The 19,134-nt window shown below is 42.5% G+C and overlaps 1 protein-coding gene across 3 annotated transcripts in view; it reads right to left on the reverse strand.

The window, feature by feature from the left end:
* The window catches only part of SRGAP2 (SLIT-ROBO Rho GTPase activating protein 2), a gene marked incomplete at both ends in the record, with an annotated part of 264,810 nt that overhangs the window by 57,910 nt on the left and 187,766 nt on the right, over positions 1 to 19,134 (reverse strand). For 2 of the 3 annotated variants that reach the window (XM_080698580.1, XM_080698579.1), the window contains 3 exons: positions 6,889 to 7,086; positions 8,084 to 8,185; positions 12,140 to 12,364. In XM_080698580.1, coding sequence (XP_080554706.1) covers positions 6,889 to 7,086; positions 8,084 to 8,185; positions 12,140 to 12,364 — 525 coding nt within the window. The remainder of the gene's footprint in view (positions 1 to 6,888; positions 7,087 to 8,083; positions 8,186 to 12,139; positions 12,365 to 19,134) is intronic. The other variant, XM_080698581.1, reaches the window with a different exon arrangement.

Here is a 19,134-nt window from a genome sequence, read left to right on the forward strand (position 1 = left end):
ATCTCTGGAAGGACACAGAAGAAAGTAGCTACAATCATGGCAGAGGGGAGACACAGGAGACAGGAATAGGACAAGGCTTTACTTTTTCCTGCATGTGCTTTTGAAGTCTTTGTGTCTTTAAAAAGAAAATTTTGTTTTAACAATCAATTAAAAAGGCAATATGGGAGAAAAGCGGGGCTTAAGAGTCCCGCTAACAACCAATCTCCATTACCACAAAAAGAGCGCCTTTCATAGCCAGAAAACACCATCACCAGCAAAACAAAAAAAACCACCAGGCTCCAGAGAGAAAGCGGACTGAGAACAGAGCTCAGGGCTACAGAGGAGACACACGAGCCCGAGGACGCGGCAGCAGCGCCATACTGCCGGCGGCAGCGGCGAACTCAACGGACGGCTACAGCAAGCCAGGTGAGCCGCTGCGGAACAGCCAGGCGGGACCTTTCGGCGCAGACAGCATTTAAAGCTCCCAGTGGCTGAGCTCAGCACACGCTGCAGGGATTCAGAGTGGAAATCAAAACCAGAGAAGAAAAAATACGCCAGCCTCATGGCCGAGGGCGTGGCAGAGGCGCCATATTGTCACCGGCGGCGGCAGCAGCAGTGAATTCACCGAGTCCAGTACAGCTACATCTGCGTACTCAAGAACAGTGAGTCAAATTGCGGGCCACAGAGGAGAAATCGCAGTATTGGGCCTCCTGGGACTTGACCCAGTGAGGGAGTGGTGGTGGCAGAGATATCACACCATAGGAGAACGTGCAACCTGGCACCCCCCATAGTTTAAAGCAGCCTCTATCGACTCCCTGGGTCGGAGACTCTGTGATAAAACCCAGTAAAGGAGTAGTGGGGTCTGAGATAATACAGACTCGAGATCCAGAGCACCTTAAGTGAAGCCATAGTGACCCAAGGGAAGAACCCAGAGAAGGCACAAACCTCCGAAATCATGGGAAAGAGGAATAACACTGGAGTAATGAATGTGCACAACCCCACAACATCAGAACCTGATAAAACAGAAAATCAGAGATTTCTAGAAGATCAAATCAGGAAAATAACTGTAGAAATAATAGAGGTGCTTCGAAAAGAACTCAGAGAGAGCCAAAAAGAGATAAAGGATGCAATTAATGAAGTAAAGGCCTCAATTCAAAGCACAAACAACCGATTAGACCACATGGGGAACAGAATCTCGCTCTTAGAAGATGAGCAATCCAAAAATGAATGCATAGTTTCTAATCTAGAAAAAAATATCCAACAGCAGGAATCTGACATTGAAGAAATATGGGCCCATCTTAAGAGAGCTAACCTAAGAATAATTGGAATAGAGGAGGGAAAAGAAAGTGATACCAAAGGGATCAACAATCTCTTCAAGGAAGTAATAGCAGAAAATTTTCCAAATATAGAGCAAGAGGTTGATACACAGATCCAGGAAACCTATAGATCTCCCTTTAGACAGGATCGGAGAAGAGGATCCTCACGCCATATAATTGTCAAAATGACCAATGTGGAAGCCAAGCAGAGAATCTTAAAGGCAACAAAAACAAAGGGCCAAGTGACATTCAGAGGCAAACCAATTAGAATCACTCCAGACTTCCCAAACCAAGTCATGAGAGCCAGAAGGACTTGGAGTAACATATTCCAAACTCTGAAAGAAAACAACTTCCAGCCAAAAATTTCCTATCCAGCAAAACTTTCTATCAAATTAGATGGAGAAATAAGAAGCTTCCATGACAAACAGAAACTGAAGGAATTTATGTCTTCAAAACCAGCGCTAGAGAAAATACTCAAAGAGATTAACTACAAAGAAGAAATAGGTAACACTCACCAGAACCAGAGAAACAAGAGTTTCCATTCAACAGACAACTAAGATTGGTTATCTGTGGAGATTCATTATTTATGTTAGTCTTTTACCTATCTCTAAGTTGTATTGTTTGCCTTTATTGTTGTTAATTTTTAGGATTTCTAGTTGGAATATTAATATACCTTCAGATATAGCATTTGGAAATATTTTATCCAATTCTATTAGTAACTTTTAACTCTGTCTACATTGTCTTTGGATATACAATATTTTCTTTTATTTTTTAGGGAGTTTGTATATTCTTCTGTTGCCTGTGCCATTGAAATCATAACCAAGAAATCACTGCCAATTTCAATGTTGTAAGGTTTTATGACCCAGATTTTCTACTAAAAGTTTATAGTCTTAAGATTTATATTTAGGTCTTTTATCTATTTTGAGTTAATACTTGTATATGGGATTAGGTAAAGGTCCAATTTTATTCTTTTCCATGTAATTATTATTTTTCAACAATATTTAGTTAAAAGATTATTATTTCCACCACCAAATCTTCGTGGAAACCTTGTCAAAAATAACTTGACAATATAGGGAAGAATTTAGCTCTAGGCTTGTATTTAACTCCAATGATCTATATATCTGCCTTTAGAACAGTACTACACTGTTTCAATTATTGTAGCTTTATATGGTTTGAAATCAGAAAATATATATGTCTTCTAGCTTTGTTCTTTTTCAAGATCGTTTTGGGTATCTAGAATTCATATTCTATATTAGGATAGATTTTTTTCTGAAAAATAAATATATAAATATATGATGGTTTCACCTAAAAAACAGAAAAAAATATGCTCTAGTAAGAAAGAAAGCAAAAAGAAATATTGAAATGCTATCTTTAAATCATCAAACACTTGGTATCAGACAAATGAAACTGTTATGTGAGATTATCATTTTTAATTTTGGATAAATTGCTATAATACTAGATGTCAACCACTAAGCCAAGCATGGGAAGGAGGGATGGGGAGAGAATGGGGTGGGGATCGGGTGGGGGCTGACTGGGCGATGTGTGCATGTATGTCTACAAAAGTTTGTATCCCACTATGATGTATGAATACAGTGCACCAATAAAATAAAATTAAAAAAAAAAAAAAGGCAATATGAAGAAAAAAGTAGTCATTGGAAGTTACGCATGGTGGCACATGCCTATAATCTCAATAGTTTGGAGGCCGAGACAGGAGGGTTGCAAGTTTGTGGCCAGCCTCAGCAACTTAGCAAAACTTTGTTTCAAAATAAAACATAAAATGGGATGGAGGCATAGTTCAGAGGTAGAATGCCCCTGGGTTCAATCCCCAGTACCAAAAAAAAAAAAAAAAAAAAAAGTAGTAACTGCTGGATAATATGTTACAGAAGATAAGTGATAGACACAAAGCCAAGGAGATCAGGAAACATCTCTCACTTATGGCAAATACAAGGACAGAGTTGTGAGCTGTTTCCAAGCCTTTCCTTTGGGCTCTACTGCTTTATCAGGGTGGAGAGGAAATGCCCACAACCAGAGAGCAGGCCACTGACCTTTACAGGCAATGCTTCACATTTCTAATTGATGTCACCTGGACTGATTAATCTGATGATAGCAGCAACCCTCGTGGTCACTAGGTACCCAGGAGTCAATAAAGGACCTCTTCCCAACTTTCCAAAAGAGAGCTTATAAGATTTATTTTTCCCCCTGTGGTAATGGGGGTTGAACCTAGGGGATTCTACCTCTGAGCTACATTTCTAGCCCTACTTTACTTTTTTTTTTTTTACGCTGAAAAAGGGTCTTAATAAGTTGCAGAGGGCCTCAATAAGTTGCTGAGGCTGGCTATGAACCTGTGACCCTCCTCTCTCAGTCTCCCAAGAGCTAGGATTACAGTGTGTGCCACTACGCCTGGCTCCAGGACTTTCCTGAAGGACACAGAGAAACAAAGAAGGAAACATTTGCAGAAGCAACAGAGGGCTTTGTATGGCCTGGCAAGCACAGGAGGCCCCTCTGTTTAACACGGACATCTCTTCTTGAATGTACATTTTGCCATCCAATAGAAGCCCTTTTATCACAAGATGAATTTTCTATCACGTTTCAGGTACCAGTCACAAAAATGATGGACTCTTGTCAATCTGTTGCTAGATTAATAAGCCCAGACAAAAACCTCCTGTGGGCCAAGGAAATCTGTGGCCACAAAAGACAGGAAATGGGTTAGAGGACATCAGTGCATTTAGATAGAAGGTTAAAGGGTGGGCAGGATTTAAGAGGCCACCAGTTTGAATACAGTCATTCCTGCTTTTATTAACTTTACATTCAAATGTTATAAATTCATTTAAGCCAAAAAGTAACTCTGAAAAAGACTGTCTTAAATACAGATTTTTATAACCAAAATTTCTTAACTTAAAAAATGGAAATCTTCTGCAGTGTAATGAGATTGGGTCATTTATATCTAAGCAGATCACACTGACTAGCCAACAGTTTTATTATTAAGAGCCTCTAAGGAATATTCAATAAGCCCCTAAGATGACAAAGCCCGGGGCAGCAACACAGTCCTCATTATAGTTCAGGAGTTCTCTGAGCATGTAACCCAGGGCTTTACGAGTCTTTATTTTTTTGCACACACTGTTCCTTCCTCAAGGAACCCATTCTCCTCCTCATCCTCCTCCTAGACCACTCATCCTTCAAGATCAAGCACAGAAGTCATTTTGTGTGTGATGCTTCCCTAGCACCATTCATCCTGGTTGCCATTCATGCATGTGTGCATGCATGCATTAAAAAAAAAAAAGTATAGCCAGGCGTGGTGGTGCACGCCTGTAATCCCAGTTCTTGGAAGGCTGAGACAAGAGTATCAGGTTCTCAGCCAGCCTCAGCAACTTAGTGAGGCCCTCTGCAACCAAGTGAGATCCTATTTCAAAATAAAAAATAAAACAGAGTTAGGGTGTAGCTTGGTGGTTGAATGCCTCTGGGTTCAATCCCCAGTACCACAAGTACACACAAAATTATATTTCTTTTATAAAATATAAAAATTATTGTAACTCTCTATATATAAAGTAAAACTGAAAATTCTCCCTTTATAAGGCCCAACTCCATCATTTCCCCTTCATCTTATAGTCTCTGCACTCCCAGTTTATAGAACAGTGCTGGCTATAGTGAATTGGCAGTAAATGACAAATGAATAACTAGGTAGTGATTAAAAAATTAATTAATAATGATGATGGTGAAAATAAATTTTCAGCTACTATTGAGCACTAGCTACAGTCCAAGCAATGTGTTAACGTATTATATAAAAATGAATGAATGAGCCAAAATGTCATTTCATTATTTCTTTGGGTAGATTTTAGTCTTTTATTCAAGCATATGCTTTAAAAATATTATAATGATAGTCAGGCGTGGTGGCGCACATTTGTAATCCCAGTTCTTGGGAGGCTGAGTCAGGAGGATCACATAGGTTCAAAGCCAGCCTCAGCTACTTAGCAAGGCTCTCAGCAACTTAGTGAGACTCTGTTTCCAAATAAAATATAAAATAGGTCTGGGAGTATAGCCCGGAGGTAGAAAAGCCCCTGGGTTCTACCCTCAGTACCACAAAAAAATATCATAATAACTAATGCAAAACTTAGTAACAATTAATGAACAAACTAATAATGATGATGGTGAAAATAAACTTTCAGCTACTATTGAGCACTAGCGCAATTCAGGCAATGTGTTACAAAAATGATTAAATAAGCCAAAATGTCATTTCACTACTTCTTTGGGTATATTTTAATATTTTACTCAAGTATATGCTTTTAAAATATTATAATTAAATGACTTTGAATTATTAAACAATATGTATAGTAGTATCTAATTTTTTGGTAATAAGATCACAAATATATACTCACATATATATTTATATATTCATAGAAAAAAGATTAGAAGGAAATATGCCCTAATACCATTATATCTCTAAGTGGTAGGATTATGTCTTATTTTATTTTCTTCCTTTTGCTTTTAAGTTTATAAAATGAGCATGTTTTTCTTTGTATAATAATTTTTTGAAGTTATTTTAGAAGAATAATACTCTTAAATCATTACTTTTCATCAGTCTTCTCCAGGATTTTTAAAAATAAAAGTCCTGAAGAATTCTGAGGGTAACTAATTAAAAAACAGATTTTTTAAAAAAAATTAGCAAATCATTAGTGTTCCAAATGCAGAAAGAACAGTGTTCAAAGAAGAATTAAACAAATTATTCCAGTTGGAGGAAAAATTCAATTTACTGCATGCAGGCTGTGCTTCTTGACTAAAAAACAAGTTAATTTCTTTCATTTGAAATCAGTATGCATATTCAGTGGTTATATTTCATCTCACATCTGCAAACTTAATTTTTCCTTTCTTGGTCTTCAGAAGATTGGGAAATAAATTTTAGTACAGGCAATAAATCCTACTTGGCAAGCTCAAAATAACTTAATTATTGAAAAGCAGCTCCAAAGACCAGCTAGCAACCTTCCAAAGGACAGTTAACACTACTTAAAAAAAAAAAAAAAGTCCATCTGTCTAAAAGGAAATTGAAGAAACATAAATAACAAAATGTTTTGGAATTGAATGTCTGCAAAACAACAGGGTTGCATATTATGAGTCCCTTTGCATTTTAGCAATAATTATGAAAGATAATTTCCCGAAAGTTAAAAATAATTTCCTGAAGATTATAAAACAGTGTCATCATATCATGTGGAAGAGACTTTGGATAAGTTTTAAAACAAGATAAGTGTTAGTCAGGATATCTGGATGTAGTTCCCAAGAAAAAAATGGATGAAGTCTCTGTTTATGATTCCCTTTATTTGACAAGGAAGCTTTCAAATGAAAGTCTACTAGCTGCTTAAAAGTTTCTTAAGATCTTGGTAGTATACTGGGGAGCATCCCTCCCCTTGGGGGTCCTTGCTAGGAGTATATAATTTGTAGATTTTATCCCTTTAAGTGTAGGGATGGCCTCCAAGTATTCCCAGATTCAAATCTAGGCTATTCAAATGCCTTTCAGATATCGGACAAGGAATCTGAGTTGCAAATCTCTCTTCGGTGCCACTGAGCCTGCTGATGCTTTCCAAAGGGCACTGAGCTTCCTTACCGTGAAATAAAACTGCTCTGTCTCTTGCTGGTTGGCTCTCCTCTTAGCGATGCTGGGCTTGCTCATGAAGGTTTCTGAGACTGTTGACTTGACAGATTCCATGGAATTGCTGTACTGGAAGCAGTCGGACACATCAAAATCCTCGACAGTCACAATGTCCTGGATGGTCTGCAGGGTGGCCTCCATTGTCTTTTTTACCTGGGATGACAAGAGCCAATATAATGTGTGAGGGAGAAGCTTGGAGAAATGGGAGAGGGAGTGGGCTGGGGAAGGATGGCGGATGTTTCAGAGGGTGCAGCTCTGCTTTGCAGTTCTGGGCACAGAACTTCACCCAGATTCTACTACAGAGTGCTTTCTCTTTCCTGAGGACCTCACAACCACTACCACACTTCTGCTTATGTACTTAACTCAGTTCTTTTACTCAATGTTTACTTTTAAAACTTAGTATTAGCTCTTCATTATAATGAATGTCTATAAAGAAGAAAAGAAAACAAATCCAAATTAACACATCGTACAAACGGCTAGTTAAAATATGTGATGGGCCTAGTCCTGCAGTTCTCTAGGCTTTGTTTTGTTTCGTGACCATCTACAATTCAATGGATTTTTTACCCTATTTACAAACCAAGCGATTCATCCCCAGTCCTTTCCGATCTTCCTGGGAAAAGTAAGACTTACTGAGATACAAGGTAAGAGGCCATCTGAGTTCAACAGAAAGCTGGATCATCAATCAAACTGTCCTTTTGAACTAGGTATTGAAAGAAAATACACTGGGCCCAGAAGAAAGTCACCCTTTCCTAAGAGGATGGAGATGTTTGAAGTGCCTAAGTCAAAGGCCTCTGTTTGTTTGAAAATGCTGGAAAAAGCCAGGCATGAGGGGGTGGTTTCAGAGACATAATATTGTTCACACAGCTGCCAAGTGCCATTTTGATTAAATGCGGAGAGGGGAAAAAAAAAAAGCATTTTGCAAAAGCTCAAAATAGAGCACAACCTTTGGCAAGGCAAGAGCAACTTCCTGGAGTTCAAGGGCAGGATGTAACAGTGGGGAAAGTCCAAGCCTACATTTGGCTAGGAAATGTTTGCAGCAGCCCGGACATTCTCGGCATGCTCCCTCCACCTGCTCCCAGATGGGCAGCAGCAAGAAGTTCAACAGAGAAGCCCAGAGGGCGGCTCTGAGCCTCCTAAGGGGGAAACTTACCTCTTCATTCTCAATCTTCAGAGTGGATAAGCGGGACTGCAGTTGTTGGCATCTCTGCACCAGCTCACTCTGGACAGGCTGCTGGGCACAGAGCTGGGACGCCTGCCAGAAGAAAGCAACACTAGGTCAGGAAGAGGACACAGTCCTTTTGGTGGTTACAGAGTTCTCATTACTCCTAAGGAAACTCATGTTCAAGGTGTAAGGCTTGCAGTTTCTATGTGGAAACAAAACCCAACGCCAATAACACCTTCTAGGACCAAGCAACATGTCTGTGTTGGGTTTGTTTGGAAAGACCAATTTTCTCTCTTTGGTGCCCATGCTCATGCTGGTGCTTGGCAGAACAGGTCTATGTGGGGTCTGCAGAGCTCCATGGAAGGCTGGGGAGGCAGGAAACAGGGCCTTGGGCAGCCCCAGCTCCAGAAACACAATGCTTTGGCACAGTGATGATTTCCTGCAAGAGGTCCAAGTGGCCACCTCTCCAGCCCTTCCCACCTCCCCCTTCATATGCCAGAGCGAAAGCAGGAGAGAAGTGGGTCAGGAGGCTAACATGCCGCTGCTGGCAGCCAGTGTGTGTTTATAAATCCAGGCCATGCACAAGAACTCTGACTCAATGAGAGAGAGTGTGAGGCTGGCTGGGAATAAGTTCATCTGCTATGGTAGGAACTTGGAGGGCAAGAGATCTGGTGGAGCTTGGCATTGTCCAATGGACTATTATTTTGCCCCAGTCTCCAATCCATCTCTATGGGAGAGGATCCTTTGCTACCTACCTTCCATAAGGATTACTGCCAACTAGCTTTCCCCTGCTTAAAGAAAAGCTGATCTACTGTCTCCTGAGAGGGGTGTGGCTATACAGCCTGTCACCCACAGTCCCCAGATGACTGATGAGGAGCAGAAGGCTGGGAGAGCTGGGAGGCAGGATCCATGTGGATACAGCTCCTGTCACCTTGCTACCATGTGTCTTTTAGCTCTTATCTGAAGAAAGACATCTGGATAGAAGCCAGCTCCTTCCTCCTCTGCAAGGAGTGGGCACATTCACATGCTCAAAGACCATGCTACTGCTCGAAAGACAAAAACCTCCCTTTAAATGGTGGGGGCTGGGACTTGACCTTTTCCTCTATTGGCTTTTAAGCAGATCTGACCTCTTCCCCAGGCTGAGAGACTGGCCCAAGCCAGCTCTCAGATCTGAAGAGAGCTGACTTCACTCTGGCTCTTGGATAAGTAGACACAATGGAGAAAGCTCAGTGGCCAGAACCGGCTGGTGCCAAGAGTGAAACTCTCTGGTTGCCTGATGTCACCAGCCAGGCATCCAGAGCCCCACAAGCCTCTGGGGGCACCAAGAATGGAGCCGGCACCACCTCCTAGTACATATGAGAGTGCTTGGCTGAGAGCCCCAGAACACCAGCCAGTGTGGGGCCTTCGCCAATTCCAGGGCTTCCGGTCAAAATGCCACCCGAACTTTGGCCCTAGTTCAAGGACTTTCCAGGCAGTTCCCTCCTGCTGCCTCCTCAGTCTACAGACAACCCACATGGATGGGAATAGACTGGCTGCAGACACCAGGAATGACTTGCCCCCTCATTTCTTTTTATTTTCCATTCTTATGAAGGCTAGGCTAGAATGTGGAACCTTTGCAAGCTCCAAGTCTGGCCCTGACCCCTGCCTGGCACAGCCACTAATCAGCTATATGGCATAAAAGGAGCACCCAGGCAGAAGAACGAGGTATTGATTTTTAAAGTAACCCAGACCTAGCAGGGAGGAGTCATGGAAGAAAAACCACCTTTAGGCCTGTTCCTTTAAGAAGCAGCAGAGCTGCCGATGCATGCTTTGGCAGTGATCCTCTACCAGGGTGCAAGGTAATGCATTCCAGCTGTGCTCTGGAGTATGGCAATGTGGCTCTGACAGGGCTAGGAGGGGGCCCAAGTGCCCAGCATCTGGATTCCCCCTTTATGGAGACAAGCTGTTTGGCTTAGAAGGCAACTCAGTCAACACCAGAAAATGTATCATTCCACTCAGCTGGTCCCCAAGTTTCACTGATTCTTGGGAGGGAAGCTCAGTGGCCACTGGAGAAGGGGCTTGGAAGGCAAGTTTGTCCAGAAGCCAGGGCAGGTGAGGAATGGGGCTTCCTGAGGGTTGGTGACACCCAACCCCCCCGTCTCACCTCCCCATCTGTTCAGACGCTGACATCTCCTAAGCCACAGCAATGGAAACAAACTGTAAGTGGTTTGGTTTTCCCAAGAAGGAGAGGAAAGAAACTATCTCCACGTGTTTGCCTGTAAGATAGAAATGTCCCACTCCCCATGGTGGCCTACTGATGACAGTGAATTCTCTGGTTACACTGCTACAGTTGTCATTCTGGAGCAGGGCTTTTTAAAGAATCTGAAAGCTAATCCTAAGGGAAGAGAGAACATGTTGATGCTTTTGAGTCCTCGATCATCCAAGACTCCTTCTTTTGGTAACTCTGGTCTGACCACCCTTTGGGAGGACCTCCCACTTCATAACTCAGGCCAAGGGCTCTGGATGAACATGTGACCCAGGCCTAAGCCAGTAAGTCAAGTGATACCCGGCCACGGTGACTGGCTCGGGGATAAGCACAGCATGCAAACAAAACCAAGAAGACACAGTCAGACCTTTGAGGGGGCTTTGAGGGAAGCAAGATACCCTATCCTCTGGATTTCAACCAATCGGAAGGTAAGGTTATAAATACAGTCATCTTGCCCCCACTGGATATGGGCCTAGCTGAGAATAGCAGTGAGCAGAGAGGAAAAAAATTGAGTCTTGGTAAAGCTCCCACTTCTAAATCACACCATGCCTGAAGGTCTGTCCTGATCCTTTCTGTCATATAAGCTTATATATCCTTCTTCTGATTTGACCAGTAGGTGGATGGATGGTGGCTCCTGCCTGCAGAAATGAGGTTCAACCTGATTTAGATGCATAACCATCAGAAGTAGAATCAAAGACCCAGAGCAATGGAAACCGAGGAGCTTCTCTTTCCCCTCACTTCAGTTTACTTACCCTTCTCCTTCTAGTCATTGGAGGGGAAGATCCCAAACAGGGACTCCTTATTCCTGCCCCTCTGCCTTAGCAACCAGCACAGGCCTTTGAGGATAGCCTGTGGACAGTGTGTGTGTGTGTGTGTGCGTGTGTGTGTGTGTGTGTGTGTGAGAGAGAGAGAGAGAGAGAGAGAGAGAGAGAGACAGAGAGAGAGACAGAGAGAGAGACAGAGAGACAGAGAGAGAGAGAGATACTGGGAATTGAACCCAGAGGTACTCAGGGATACTTTTGAGATTCACTCCCAGCCCATTTTACTTTTTATTTTGAATCAGCTAGATTGCTGAGAGTCTTGCTAAGTTGCTGAGGCTGTCCTCAAATCTGTGATCATCTTTCTCAGCCTTCCAAGTACTGGAATTACAGTTCTGTACCACCATGCCCAGCTCTTTCTGGACACTTAATATCTAAGCAAAAAACAAAAAGCAAAAACATAAACACCCCCCAAAGCTATACCCTTCATCACAATCTTCTAAACCCAGGAAAACAGGTCCAAATGATAAGTATCATTCCTCTGCTTAGCCCTCCCTCCCCAGCAGAAGCCTCTAGGGCCAGGCCTAGCTTAGCTCTCACTTCTTCTAGCCCCAAAACTGGGAGTGCCCCTTGCCCCACTGAAGAGGGAGTAGTTTTTAGAATACACCAGCTGCTCCCACTATGAAATCCCTCCCCCCAAGATGGGGTATCACTCATTTGCCTTGGCTGGCCTCCAACTCACAAGCCTTCTGCCTTGGCCTCCCAAGTGGCTGGGACTCTACAGGCACACATCAACATGCCAGTAGCTCTTCCCTTTGGCTGTTCCTCTGTATATCTAACTCTCTGCCAATTTTGGCTAACTCATGCCCTAGACTGTAAGCTCCCTGCGGGCTCTGACAGTCACACCTGGCCGACAGCATGCACTCAGTGGCTGTTTAATGGAATGTGCCTCACTCACCTGACAGGAAGCTCTCTCACCCTAGAATAATGGGGCATGCTCAAGTCCCTCAGGGGTGTGTGAAAATGGGAACTGGGCCTCACCATGTCCCCCATGTGGGGCTGGAACTCAAACTTCATAGGGGGGCAGAAGACATTGTTGTACATCTCCATGAGGCGCTGCTTGTCGCTGGTGGCATCCAGGTTTTCTACAGCATTCTCGATGGCATCCAGCCCCTCATGCTTTGACTGTTCCAGATTTAACTCCGCAGAGAGGAAGGTGCGCAGGGCCCGATTCAGGCTGGCGTGGTAGCCTAGGTCACAACACTGCTGTGGGAAGGAGAAGGCACATGAGCACATCATGGACAGCCTTGAGGCTTGACAGAAAGGGAGGGTGGTCCCCAGGGCAGATCTGACCAAGACACATCTGACCCTGCAGCAGGAAGGATGCTGACATTCTGATTTCTGAGGTCTGAGTGGGAATTCTCAGTTCTTGACTGATGGTTAAACTCACCCTAGAGGACTGTGAGGTAGAGAGATGGAAGAGGATCTGTAAGGACCAAATGGCATGATTTAACCAAGTGCTGACAGTGCCACTCTATTAACATAAGAAAGGTTGAGAACTGAAGAATTCTACTTCCAGGTTTATCTGGGGATGCCATTAGGACAAAATTCAACAATAACAATATAGCCTGAACCCTCCCTGAGGGTTGCTGCATACCAAGCACACCAAACCACTTTAGCATTTAGGGGTCAAAAATCCAGAGTGCTGCAAAAGCAGTTAATCTACAGAAACTCAACTCTAGATGGGAGGAAAATAGAAGGGGAGGCTGATTCTCTGGCTCAACCCCACCCACTTCCAATGTCCTAGGACAAGCCTGAGCTGCAGAATAGGATTTCTGTCCTGAAGCTCCTGCTCTACAGAAATAGTATTTATAAGACAAAACAGTTCCAAATATAAGTATTACTACGGAAATTCATATTACATAATGGATTCTGATTTCTTTTGGGGGGGATAAGGGATCACTGGGGATTGAACCCAAAGGCATTCTATACCCCTACCTCTTTATTTTAATTTATTTTTTATTTTCATTTAAATTTTTTTGTGGTGCTGGGAATTGAACCCAGGGGCATTCCACTGCCAAGATATAACCTCAGCCCTATTTCATTTTTTATTTGGAAATAGTCTCTCACTAAGTTGCTGACCTAGGATTCTCCTATCTCAGCTTCCCAAGGACTGGGATTACAGCCTCCCAAGTGTTGAGATTACAGGCATGTCCCACCATACCTGGCTAGATTCTACTTTCCTATAGCAAAAATGAATAAATAAAATGGTATAAAAGAGGCAATTATATTAAACCAACAACAACAACACTGGAGGCAGAGCTGAGAAACCTTAGAAAAGCCATTTGCCATCCCTGGACCTGTTTCCTCTTGACAGTAAAATGAACAGATTTGACGGGGCCAAAAGGTTTTCAATCTGTAGACCAGAGCTCTCAAGTTCTTTGCCAGTGCTCAGGCTTCCCTGGAGAAGAGGGTAAGAGGGCAACCCAACTGATAGGACTTGGAGCCTCCTGTCTATCCTTTAACCAAGCCATTTCTGCTTATTTTTCTGTTTAATCTATTGGGATTCTATGTAAGGTATGGTTTGAGGAAGAAAATTTTCTATTAGAAAAAAAAGTAGGAAAATCCTTGAACTAACTATGATCCCCAAGGCCCTTTTTAGGAACGGCATGCTGTAACTCTATGGCAATATTCCCCACCCCTCCAAAAGGACCCACAGATCCACATTCCTTGGCCATCCTTTAATCCCCTCTCTTGCTTAAGCAGCTTTAAGGCCCAGAACCTGAGAAGAAGTGTCAGAGAAGAATCCATGGGTAGGGGAAGGCCATCTGCCTGATTGTCATTTCACTGCATAAGCAAGCATCAAATTAACACTCCCCCAGCCTTTTCCTCTCATCACGATCACACTAGAAACAGCACTATTGGGGAAGAAAAAGCATGTGACAAGCCTCCTCCTTCCAGGCATCTGACACGAAGCTCAGCGAGGGAGCACCCGTTGGGCTGGGCTCTGGGTTCAGTGCCAACCAGCTCTGGCAGGTGCCTGGCTTCAGCAGAATAACAGCAGTTACAGCTTAACTAGAGCCAGAGGATGGGAAGACATTAGATTCGGATGGGAGGGAGGAGCACTTGGGAACTAGACAAAAGCGGCTGATTGGGAGGCTGCACGTGCAAGGCCTCATCCTCTGCTGGGAGATGCTGCTGAACTAGCCAGACTGCCCTTGAACCTACAAACTTTCCTGACTGGCTCTCTATCATCCCTGACAGTGAACTCTATACCTGTAAGTCTAATGAACAGAGGTAATGCTGCCCACAGTGTGTGTAGCAGGGGAAGGGCTGAGGAAAAATTAGGGAGAGGTAGAGTGCTCTTTGGACACCTTTACATATGTTTGGAAACTTCCCCTCCCTCTCTGTTCTCATTACTTTTATCCTAATTCACATCCTTATCCTATGCCAGTGCTATCTGCTTCATTGTCCTGGAATGTGACTTTTATTATGTGCCCGTTAAAGAATGTAAAACATCCCTGTTTTTTCCCCCCTAAGGTAAAAACCTCTCTTAGTTTGAAACTGTAAAGAAATGCTTACTATATGCCAGAAAGTACACTAACTCTGTACATTCTACACTTAAATCTTCATAATTATCTCAATCAGGTTGGTATTTTCTTAGTTTTCCAGACTGGGAAGTTGGGGCTTAGTGAAGTTAAATGAGTTGAGAAAGGTCAAAGAGGCAGAACAAACTGTAATCTGTCTGCTGTCTGCCTGTCCAACGTCAGCTTTCTCTGTTTTCTCCTGCAGCCTCTTCTGCCACAATCAAATTATATACTCTGTTTAGAATAGAGTGCTGGAGAAGCTCAGGCATCCAATCAACTGTGTGACCATAAGCAAACTATTTAATCCTCCTGAGCCTTGAATGGGGATAACGCCAACCTCACAGATTGTTGCGAGGCTGATAGCACTAATACATTTACACACATCTGGCACTAGGTGGACACTTAAGAAACACCCATCATCATTATCCCTAAATTCACTGACCTCTGCCCTGCAGCTCCTAGCATTTTCTCTTCCTAGGGTGTTTCCCATTCCTCTCACCTGTTGGAATTGAACCCAGTCTTCATGATCCAAATCAAATTCCCAGCCTCTGGGAAACGAGCCAGCCCTGCAACCCTGGCCAACATTCTCCCGGCCTCCACTTAGAGTTGTGCTCAACTCCAGCCCTCGTGTGACCCAGAACACACCCCCCTCATCCTGAGGCTTGCCATCACATTGCCCCAGTCAGAAGGCAAGCTTCTTGAGGACTTGGCCAGTATCGTTTCCCTGTTGATATTCCTCCCTCATTAGGCATTTGATAAAGCTCACTTATTAATTTATGCTACAAGTACCGACTTAAGCCTCTCAGAAAATAATAAGAACACTGACCTGAGTCAAGTGGGGACACTTGGCCACTGAAGATTTGGTTTTGCTCACTGTGTATGGCTTACGGGAAGCAGGTGCTTTCCTGGGCTGGAACACTGTCTCTATTTATGACCATTCTGTGCCTTCTCCGACAGTGAGTGGGGGTCTAACTCATAATGCACCCCTGGCTTTTCTATGCCTCCAGCTAACCTAGGAGATTTGGAATAGCTTTTCCAGAGCCTTAGCCATCAGAGGGGGAAAGAGCCAGAAATTGAGCCTTTAGCAAAGAAGCATTATCTGGCAAGGTAAGGTAAAAGAGAGTTGAACACCTCATTGTATTCTCAAGAGCATCCCAGTGAGCAGAAGTACCGTGTTATTTTACTCACACTGGGGACAAAGCATACTTTCCATGACTTCTGATGAGGTCTGTGGCCATGCTGGGCTCCCCTGGCCATTTCTGGGTTATATAAATGTTTGATGAAAACTCTCTCCAGGGAAATCAAATTTTTATAAGAATTTAATGACAGTCCATCTAGATGTATGATAACTCGAGTTGATAGTTCATTAACCCTTTATCAGCTGATGGCCTCACTCAGAGACTACAGAAATCTAGTAAAGAAAAAATGGGTGTTTCATAACACCCACTTCAAGTTCATAGAGAAGAGAAAAAATAACTGTCCTTAATAAATTTTCTTATTGAAAAGCCAAGTTCCTTCATGTCTGACTTGGGTGTACATGGTGTCCTGGACTCTCTATCCCTGTACCTGGTATTCACAATACTCCAGCTACACATGAGGACAATGCCCTGCTCTTTATTCATCCATCTGCTCCTAGGCTGAGAGAGCCACAGGAGTACGGGGGAGGAAAATTACATTCCAGTGAGCCTACAGTTCTTCGATGCTATCAAGTGAGCTCAGTATGTCTTTTTGGCCTGAAGTCAGGGTTTTCCTGGTGTGTCTCAAATGCTTCATGTGGATTCCTACAGTCTGCTTTCAAATCTTATTCTATACTATAAAAAGAAATCGGAGGCTAGTCCTTGTGTCAGTGTGATGACATTGACAAAAATAACTTCTTTTCACTTATCCTCCACGCCTTAAATACACACTGAGATTCAAAGCCCTAGGAAGGAGACAGAATGGTGTATACAACACAGATGGCAGCGGACTGGAATAAGACACATCCCATGTCTTCAAGCAAGTTCTGGATACTGTCAAAATCATGATGCCAACACACCCAGGCTCCTCACTCGCTCCTGCTCTGTGTGTGCATTGCCAAAGCACTTTTGGCCCTTTTTATTGCATAGATCAGCAAGAAAAAGAAGGAAACTACTGATACATGCAAATAACATGAATGAAGCTTAAAAACATGCTGGGCAAAAGAAGCCAGATACAAAAAAATGTATACTGTATAAGCCTATCTTTGTGAAGTTCTGTAACAGGCAACCATAATGTTTGGTGAAGGAAGTCATAACACTGGTTACCTTGACATGGAGAATTCACCGGAAAGAGACAACAGGAACTTGCTCAGGTGATGGAAAGATACCTTTTCAAGGTGTTTATTCTACATGGTGGTAGAGATGTAAATTACCAGAGTGTACAAGTTTGTTAAAACTTCAAACTGTCATACTTAAGTTTAGTGTACTCATACACCAAAAGGATATTAAAAGTGGGCTGGAAGCTGGACCTGGTAGTAATAATCCTATAATCCTAGTACTTGGGAGGCTGAGACAGGAGGATTACAGCAATTTAGCGAGTCCCCCAGCAACTTTGTGAGACCATTTGTTTTGAAATAAAAAGTAACATAGGGTGGGGAGGGTGTAATTCAGAGGTAGAGTGTCCCTGGATTCAGTCCCCAGGCCCAAAACAACAACAACAAACCCAAAAACCCAAAAAAGGAGATGGTGTGGATTGGGAATAAGGTTATATGGTAGAGCATTTGCCTAGCATGTGTGAGGCCCTGGGTATAATCTCTAGTACCATCATGACACCCCTTCCCCCCAAAAAAGGCTATTAAAAGGCATAAAAATAATTAAAATAGTTAAAAGGCACAAAAAATAAAGAAAATCTTGGCTTAGACGATCATCATCTTCCTCTTTTTTCTATTCTTTCTTCAATAAACATATGATGGGTTGAGTTATATATTAAGCACTCACTGGAGGCTCCTAAGATGAAGTAAGTCTTGGATTCTGCCTTCTTGGATCTTAGGAGAAGGTAAAGAGACCTACAGTAGCTCCCAAACTATTCCAGACTCTCAACTCACAAATAAAAAACACATCTATATTCATTTTCTCTCTCTCTCTTTCTCTTTTTGCCTCTCTCTCTCTCTCTCTCTCTCTCTCTCTCTCTCTCTCTTTCACACACACAAACACACACACACACACACACACCATCCATGGGTGTGCAAGCATGCATATGTATACCTAACAAAAAAGTTTCACAAAGTAAAACTTAACCATACTAGTTGTGGTACACCCTAATATTTTATTTTCTATTCTAGGCCAGTCTATTCATACAACCAAACCAAATCAAACAAAAATAACAACAACAAAACCAAGTCAAACCCCAAAAAGTGATTGCATAACTTTCATGGATCATGATTTATGGGTTGAAACACCTAGAATCTATGAATGCCTTTCAGGCAAAAAAACAAAACAAAATGGAAACAACAAACCTTTTTTTGTACTAGGATTAACTCAGGGGGCATTCTACCTCTGAGCGACATCCTGGACCTTTTTATTTTTTATTTTGAAACAGGATCTTGCTAAGTTGCTGAGGCTGGCCTCAAACCTACAATCCCATCTCCTGTCAGAGTCTCCCAAGTATTGGGATTACAGGCATATATCACCACACCTGGCTGGCAAAAACTATTATATTTCATATGTACCTCCAATGCTGAGTATATGGCCTCACTCCAAATAAATATTCTCTTAATATTTAGGGAGCAGAGTAATATCAGCTTTCCCTAAAAAGATTAACTAATGTGTCCTTACCCTAAAAAATAAAAACAAAACAATCACTGAATAAAACAAACAGAATACAGTCAAATCACAATAGCAAAGAACTACCCCTGTTGTCTGGAATGCTAGCACCCTAGGCTTGACCGCGGTCCCCTAGGTCCATGCCCTGCTGAGCACCGAGGAAGCTGGCTATCTCCTTCTTCAGTGGTACTTCACACCACATCATGTGAAATTAGGTTCTCAATAAGCCTTTTTAAGAAATGAAGAATATTAGGTCCACACATGTATGCCATTGTCAACCTGATTTACATTATGATGTAAGACTATAATGCACCAATAAAAGTGCACACACACACACACACACACACACACACACACACACACAAAATTAGGTCCAAAATAGTTTGCTTTTTATATTGATTTTAAAATGTCTATTCACATCTGATGAAGGGTCTATGGATTACAAAGGTTATGACTAATATAGTAATACCCTTTGTCTTCCCTTAGGTTAGCATTTTGGTGAAAGTGGCAGGAACGTTGCTTTGAGGACAAAAAAAAAAAAAAAAAAAAAAAGAGAGGAGGACAAACCAGTTAAAGAGGTGTGGTATCCTGCACAGTCTGACTTTTCCCCTCAAATGTAAGATAAATAATAGAAATTGAAAATAAGAAAGAATCAATTAGCTGAGTTTGG

The sequence above is a fragment of the Muscardinus avellanarius genome (genome assembly GCF_963383645.1).
Source record: "Muscardinus avellanarius genome assembly, chromosome: 7".
In the NCBI taxonomy this organism is placed as follows: domain Eukaryota; kingdom Metazoa; phylum Chordata; class Mammalia; order Rodentia; family Gliridae; genus Muscardinus; species Muscardinus avellanarius.